This window comes from Centrocercus urophasianus, unplaced genomic scaffold (genome assembly GCF_019232065.1).
Source record: "Centrocercus urophasianus isolate 14NV4802_14NV808 unplaced genomic scaffold, USGS_Curo_1.0 seq_48, whole genome shotgun sequence".
Taxonomy (NCBI): domain Eukaryota; kingdom Metazoa; phylum Chordata; class Aves; order Galliformes; family Phasianidae; genus Centrocercus; species Centrocercus urophasianus.
In genome coordinates, this window is record NW_024885066.1 from 1205535 (window position 1) to 1213401 (window position 7867).

Below are 7867 nucleotides of genomic sequence, written 5' to 3' on the forward strand. Positions count from 1 at the left end.
CCCGGCGAGCAGCACAGCCCAGTCCAGCAGCAGCGTTGGGCGAACTGGGAGGCTGGGTGAGCATGGTGGGTCGCCTCCGGGCGGTTTGCTCCTGGAGCAAGGCTGGATTGATTTAGCAGTTAGCGTTCATGCCTGCTGTTGATGAAAGCTCTTTGTACTTAGAGAGTGAACGAGCATCCATCAGGAAGCTCGAGCCGTGCTCCCTTCCACCATGGATCATCAGTCCATGTGTGCAGTGAAATCTCATGACCCAGAGATTCCCTTTGCCATTTCCATTTTTATTGGTTCTCCCACCCCCCAAAAATAAAATAAAAAAAAAAAACAACAACCCTATTTCTGGGTGCAGAAAAGCACCCAAAGAAGATGCTGGTCCTTTCAGGCAATGCAATGTGTAAATTATCAGGCCAGAAATTTACACAACAAAACGTCTCCAAGGGGCAGGCTGGTTGTCTGTCGCTCCTTCAGGGCTGGCACTGACAAATCAGAACAAAAGAGCAGCAAGAGAAAGATCACTTTTTCTCCTTGATGAGAGCATCTTGTTCATCAAAGGACAGAGGGAGTGTGTGGTTTTATAACAACAAATGCACCTCACTGAAATGGAAGCTCTTTCAGAAGAGCAGCTCACCCAGGAGAGCAGCTGTACAGCTGAACTATTGCAGTGTGGTTACGGATCTTCGGGAGCCACACAGCCGAGATAGAAACCTGGATTCTTATTGTGACCTGGGACCGTAAGATGGTCCATCAGGAAACTCACTAAGCCTCCAGTTGGAGACATTCCTTACCAGCAGCGCTGGATGCACGGAGGTAAATCCTCCTGCCATGCATAGCTGACACAAAAGACCTTCAGTTTATACACATTTCTTTTGTGACACGTGCTGAAGTTTCTCAGTGTCTCACATATTCAGTGACTGGTTCCAAGCAGGACCTCCTGTTTCCGTGGTACAAAGGCTCAGCAGAACTTCCTTATCTCCACAGTTCAGAGACACAGCTTTGTTATCTAAACAAACTGCAGAGCAGGGCTATCCACCGATGAACACTAGCAAGCTTAACAATGTTGTTACAACTGATAACACGTCCATAGAAAATACATATAATATAATCTTTCACAGTATTGGTTCTTTCCTTCAGACTTTGTTTTTATGTCTTGACAACAGTTTGCTTTGTTGGTGTATCTAAAAGACAACACATCAGCATGTTACTGCAATCCAACACCTTCATACTTGTTCCTCTTTGATTTACTTTCTTAAAACTTTCTTAGGAATGTAAGTCAGCAGATTTGGGGAAGATCGTAAAATCAGAGAATGGCCTGGGTTGAAAAGGATCACAATTATCTCCAGTTCCAACCCCCTGCTGTGTGCAGGTCGCCAACCAGCAGCCCAGGCTGCCCAGAGCCACATCCAGCCTGGCCTTGAATGCCTGCAGGGATGGGGATCCACAGCCTCCTTGGGCAACCTGTTCCAGTGCCTCACTGGATGATTTTATGATGATTTTATCTTCTACTTCTCTTGGAATGCGTTCAATTTCACATCAGTCTGCGTCATGAACAGGTTCAGTGTGGGAAATGACCGAGCTGCGCTGTGTCCCATCCATGCCTGTGCTTTGTCAGGAGCCCCATTTGCCCACAGTCTTAACATGATGTTGATCCATTGTGGATCCCCTTCATAGCGCTCACGGTACAGCAGTGGACGCACCAACAGACACACAGACAGCCCAAATAAAGCACTGGCCCGCACCAAATCAAAACTGAACAGCTTCACCAAAGTGCTGAAAGCCCCGAATTGCCCCCAAAATCTCCCAAACCACCCCGTACCCGCAGGGCTGCGCGCACGCCAGAAGTGGCTGCGATGCTGCCTCCCCGCAGCCAATCACAGTGCGTGTTCCACCTACTGACAGCCTGGAAAACCAATAGCCGCCAAGCTTTCACTTTTAGCTTGCGGAGTGGCCAATGGGGAAAGGCAAACAGCAGCGAACCCGGCGTGAGGAGCACTCCCATAGGGCGGGACCAGGCGGGAATCGAAACAGAAACTGTCAGAAGCTCTGTGGCACCCATGGAGCAGCCGCTGCTGTTGGCGGCTGCGGACGGGCCGGGGGGGAGCATACGGCTCTCCCCCCTGGGTCTGGATGCTCTGCGGGCCCTGCCCGCTCCCCTGCACGTGGTGGCGGCGCTGGGGCCGCCCGACGGGGGCTCCGTGTTCCTCATGGAGCAGCTGTCGGGATCGGGCTGCGGTAAGGGAGTGGAAGCCGGGAGGAGAGGAGAGGGGACCCTAAAGGGGGTCGGCGGAGATCTGACCCAGCCCTCTCCGCCCCATCCCCTCCGCTGCCCTACAGGCTTCCCCGGCAGCCCTGGGCTGTGGATGTGGAGACGCCCACACCCCAAGTGGCCCGACCGTGAACTGCTGCTGCTGCACGCCGGAGGATTCCTCGGGGGCGAGGAACCGGAGGTAACGAGCGGGGTCCGGGTTGGGGCGGCCCCGATCCGCAGCCCCACTGAGCGACCCCCAATTCCCCCCCCCCCAATTCCTCCCCCCTCGCAGGATGGCGCCGGGCTGCGGCTCTTCATGCTGCAGCTGCTGCTGGGCAGCGTGCTGGTTTATGGCAGTAGTGACGGCAATGGTGACGCACAGGAACAGCTCGAGCTCCTCGCGTATCCTGTGTTCGGGGTGTGGTCCTTTTCCCCCTTTAGGTCTTTCTTGTTTGTTTTCCTGTTTTCCTTCACTGCGCAGCTACGCCCAGAAGTTGCCACACCATCTGCGCCTGCTGGAGGAGGAGGAGGATGAAGAAGATGAAGACCATCTGCTGCGCTTCGTGCTGCCACCCTTCGTCTGGAGCCTGTGCAGCACAGCCCAGGCACCCGAGGATGAGGAGTTGTTGGGGGATGAGGACCACAAGCTGGAGCCAGCCCTGCGCAGCCACCCAGGTGTGCTGTGTCCCCAGTTGCCATGTCCCCAGCCCCCATGTCTCTGCATCCCTAGATCCTCACAGCCACCTCTTCCACTCCTGTCCCCATGTCAACCAACTGTCTCTTTGTCCCGACAGGCCCCGTGGCACGCTGTGTCCTGACGCTGTTCCCTGAGCAGAAGCTGTTCCGTGTGTCCGAAAGCAGTGCCGAGGGCCTGACCCAGCTCTGCACCCACCTGCTGGGCTGTGATCCCAAAACAGAGCCTGGAGGGGCAGAAGTGGGCGGTGCCTGTGAGTGGAGGTTCTGAGGGTTGATGGGGGTGATGCTGTGGGACCCCCTCTAAGGATGCCATGTTCCCAGACCTGGCAGCGCTGGCAGAGCGAGTGGTGAATGCAATGCAAGAGGATACAGTGCTGCGGATTGGGCGGCTCTGCCAGGAGGCCAAGGAGATGGCACAGCAGGTAGATGGGGGCACAGAGACACCATGGTGTCCCCATGTCCCCACACCACATTGTCTCCATGTTCCCATGTCCTGACACCATGTTGTCTCTATGTTCCCACACTGTGCTGTCCCTACACAGGAGACTGGTGACAAGTGGCCCACAGCCACCAACTTTTGGCAAGATGACACTTTCCTGAGGAACACTGACACCAGTGACACCATCCCACAACACGATGACATCCCCCAGGCCAGCACCTCCCCACGACATGATGACACCGATGGTGACACCACTCAACAACAGGAGGATGCGGCCTGGGTGGAAGCACCATCCCCCCACCCACTGTCCCCGATGCCAGCCCCACTTTGCCTGGTGTACAACAGTGACAGTAACAAACTGTCACTCAACCCCAGAGCACTGGCAGTGCTACGTGCTATCACCCAGCCCTTGGTGGTTGTGGCCATTGCCGGGCCCTACCGCACTGGCAAGTCTTTCTTGATGAACCGGCTGGCACAGCGGCGTACTGGTGAGCTGGTGCAGGGGAACCACATCCATGTGGGGCATGTTTGGGGGCATTTGGTGGATTTCTGATGGTTTCACTGCCCACAGGTTTCCCGTTGAGCCCCACAGTGCGGGCAGAGACCAAGGGCATCTGGATGTGGTGCCTGCCGCACCCACGCCGGCGTGATGTGGCACTGGTGCTGCTGGATACCGAGGGGCTGGGAGATCCCCAGAAGGTGGGTGCCAGGGGTAGGCAGCCCCAGGCCCTCTCGCAGCCTCCTGGTCCCTAAATCCAACTGTGTGTGCAGGGTGACAACAGCAATGACGCCTGGATCTTCTCACTGGCAGTGCTGTTGTCCAGCACCCTGGTGTACAACAGCATGTGCACTATCAACCAGCAGGCGCTGGATCAGCTGCGGTATGGGGATGAGCAGGAGGGTAGTGACAGTGTTCCCATGGTGGTGACAGCGCTCACATGGTGATAACACTGACATGGGTCTTGCAGGCTGGTGACAGAGCTGACGAATCACATACGCGTGCGGGTGGAGGATGAAGATCCAGCAACTGAGTTCAGCCGCGTCTTCCCCAGCTTCGTCTGGGCCGTGCGTGACTTCACACTGCAGCTGCGGGATGGCAAGCGTGTGCTGACTGAGGATGAGTACCTGGAGGATGCACTGCTCTTAAAGTCCGGTACGGCCATCACCATGTGTCACCATGTGTCCCTACGGGTGGTGGCACTGTGCTGATGTTGGCAATGCAGGGAATGGGCGCGTGGTGCAGGAGCACAATGAGTTGCGGCGCTGCCTGCGCGACTTCTTCATAAACCGCAAGCTGTTTGTGCTGGAGAGACCGACGGCTAATGCAAACCTGGCACAACTGGAGGAGATGCGGGAGGATGAACTGCAGCCACGCTTCCGGCAACAGGCAGCTGCCTTCTGCCAGCACATCTGGGAGAAGGCGCCGGTGAAGGAGTTGCCAGGCGGGCGCCGGGTGACGGGCACCAGTGAGTGGCGGTGGCATGAGGATGGTGTGGCACACGGGGGATGTGTGTGGGTGTGATGGGTCTCAGTGATGGTGTCTCCCACAGTGCTGGCTTCCCTGGTGGAGAAATATGTGGCTACCATTGTGAAAGGTAAAGTGCCTTGTGTGGAGAGCGCAGTGACAGCACTGGCAAGGACCGAGAACACCGCGGCAGTGGCAGCAGCAGTGGCTGAGTACCAGAAGGGCATGGAGCAGGACCTGGTGCTGCCCACGGACTCGCGTGCCACTTTGGTGGATGTGCACCAGCGCTGGGAGCGCCGTGCTGTCACCCTCTTCCTGTCCCGTGCCTTTGCTGACAACGAGCGCACCTACCAATGTCAGCTGATGGTGAGTCACTGTCACACCGTGGGGTTCTGGGGGCAATTTCTCTTCGATTCAGACCTGTTTTGTGGTGCAGCGAGAGCTGGAGGCGGCCAAGGAGGAGTTCTGCCGGTGCAATGAGGAGGCATCGGAGCAGCGTTGTCAGGCGGTGCTACGGGAGCTGTGGCAGGACGTGGAGCACCGTCTGCAGTGTGGGGACTATGCAGCACCAGGCGGAGCACAGTTGTTCCAGGATGATCTGTGCCACGTCCTGGAAAAGTACCAGTGGTGGCCTGAGAAGGGTGTTAAGGTGAGTGGGGTGTGATGGAGCCTGGTGTGGCGATGCAGGCGGTGTTTCATAGTTGTACCATCAGGCGGATGCAGTGCTGGACGTGTTCCTGCGAGATCGTGAGCCGCTGGCACAGGCGCTGCATGCGGTCGATGCACGCATGATGATGATGGAGTGGCAGAAGGAGGCAGCAGCAGCCAAGGAGGCAGCAGCCAGGGAGGCAGAGGCAGAGTGCCTGAAGGAGCAACAACGCAGCCTGGAGGAGCACTGCAGGCAGCTGGAGCAGCAACTGCTGGAGGAGCAGCGCCTGCGGCTGAAGGAGCAAAACCGCCTGCTGGAGCACCACCTGAAGGTGAGCGCTGTGACAGCGTTGTGTGGTGGAACCAGCATGTTGTGGCTGTGCCATGGATGATGGTGTTGTGCAATGGTACCAGCAAACGTTGCGGCTGTATTGTGGCGTTGTGCAGCGGTACCAACAGCACTCTCTGCCCCACAGGAACATCGGGCACTGATGGAGGAGGGTTACAAGCATGATGCAGAGAAAATGCAGCTGCAGATCAAGAGGCTGAGGGAGGAGAAGCAGAGCACTGAAAACCGCACGTGGATCGTCTCAGCTGTGGGCCTCCTGGTCAACGTGGCTTCGCTCTTCCTGCCCGGCGTGGTCGGCAAGGCAGCGGGCATTGTAGGCAAGCTGATGAAGCGCATCCTGTAACCCAGTCACCTGTCTCTGTGACCTGGCTTCAGCTGAGATGGCGTTGGATTTTCCTTCATTGTGTTTATGCTGTGTTTGGGCTTTAGGAGAAAAACAGTATTGATAACTGACTGATGTTTTAGCTATTGCTGAGCAGTGTTATACAGAGCCAAGGACATTTCAGTTTCTCAGTTTCTCCTACTGCCCTGCCAGTGAGGAGGGCTGTGGGGGATGCAAGGAGTTGGGAGGGGACAGAACTGAGATACCTAACCTGAACTGGCCAAAGGAATATTCAGTATGATATGAGCCTGATAATTGCTAATTATTATGGCTTTTTTTTTTGCACAGATGTTTCAGTGTTTTCTTGGAACTATATCATTTAGCACTTGATATTTATGTGTCAGTCGAGTTGTTTACCATCTCCAGGAGTTGCATTGAAGTTGTCATTTTGCTGTGCTTTGTGATTTTGGCTTACAGTATGATAAAACTGCTGACTGGGAACTAATCTGGTGTTTGTGCTCAACGCTGTAGTGATCTTTGTACTTTAGGACCTGTATTTTGGATGCTACGAGTAATTACGCTTTGCTCTGTCTCCTTGTGGCACCAGGCTACAGAGGGAATAAGGGAGGACACTTTCCACCCACTGAACAAAGGGATATTCCGTTCCATAGGACATTGTACAGAAGGACAGCTTGAAAAAGTGAGAGGAGTTTGTCAGGTGGGCTGCTGCTGCTTGGGGACTGGCTGGAAAACAGTCAGGGCGCTGACCCTCAACCCCACGGCACTGCAGGAGGTGCTCCAGCCCCCGGTGATGGTGGCCATCAGGAGCCCTATCACAGTGGTAAATGATGAAACACCTGGCCAGCCTCAACCAGGGCTCCCTATCTGTTCTGGGAACCTTCTGGGGCATTCTGTGGATTTCTGATTGCTGGCCCCCAAAAACAGAGCTGCGGGTGCAGGGCAACAGCCACAATGGTGCCTGGATCTTCATGCTGGCATTGCTGCTCCCCAGCACCTGGTGTACAACAGCCTGGGCATCACTGACCAGCTGGGCAGGAGCAGCTGCAGTATCCTGCAGGGACTGGAATGGAAGTGGGGGAATTGTGGTGAAACTGGGAGATTTCTGGCAAAGAGGGACTTGGGGCAAAGCTGGGGGATTTGGGATGAAACAGGATTTGGGGTGACAGGGAACATGGGGCAAACTGGAGGATTCAAAGTAAAGCTAGGATTTGGGCAACCAAGTATTTGAAGTGAAGCTGTGGGACTTGGGCCTTGCAGGAGTTGGGATGCAACTGAGAGATTTGAGATAAAACTGAAGGATTTGGCCAATGTGAGTGTATAACCAAGATGTTATAATTTTGTATAACCAAGATGTTATAATTACAATATAATCAAGAGAGTAAGGCAAACAGACAATGATCACAAAAGAGAATAAGTGGAAGAGCTTACCCAGCAGTTCCCATACAGTGAGACTTGGGGTAAAACTATGGGGTTTGGGTAATGCAGGATTTATGGCAAAGCTGTAGGATTTAGAGTAATGTGGGACTTGAAGGTGTGGGATCTGAGGTGAAAGAGGGGATTTGAGGAAATGTTGGATTTGGGGTGAAGCTGTGGGATTTGAGCAAAATGGGATTTAGGGGATCTTGTATTCAGAGGGAATGCAGACTTGATGGGGTGATAGAGAATTTAGGGTGAAGATGTAGGGT

At 54.8% G+C, this 7867-nt stretch overlaps 1 protein-coding gene across 1 annotated transcript; it reads left to right on the plus strand.

Moving 5' to 3' along the window:
* Positions 1-2034: 2034 nt before the first annotated feature.
* On the plus strand, positions 2035-6666 carry LOC122168967 (guanylate-binding protein 1-like). Its single transcript, XM_042834671.1, has 14 exons — positions 2035-2226; positions 2329-2441; positions 2535-2917; positions 3037-3189; positions 3260-3360; positions 3481-3865; positions 3949-4076; positions 4149-4258; positions 4346-4530; positions 4601-4843; positions 4928-5208; positions 5279-5491; positions 5556-5822; positions 5967-6666. Exons 1-14 carry the CDS (start codon positions 2122-2124, stop codon positions 6180-6182), a joined length of 2883 nt encoding a protein of 960 aa, XP_042690605.1. The 5' UTR covers positions 2035-2121; the 3' UTR covers positions 6183-6666.
* Positions 6667-7867: the final 1201 nt, after the last annotated feature.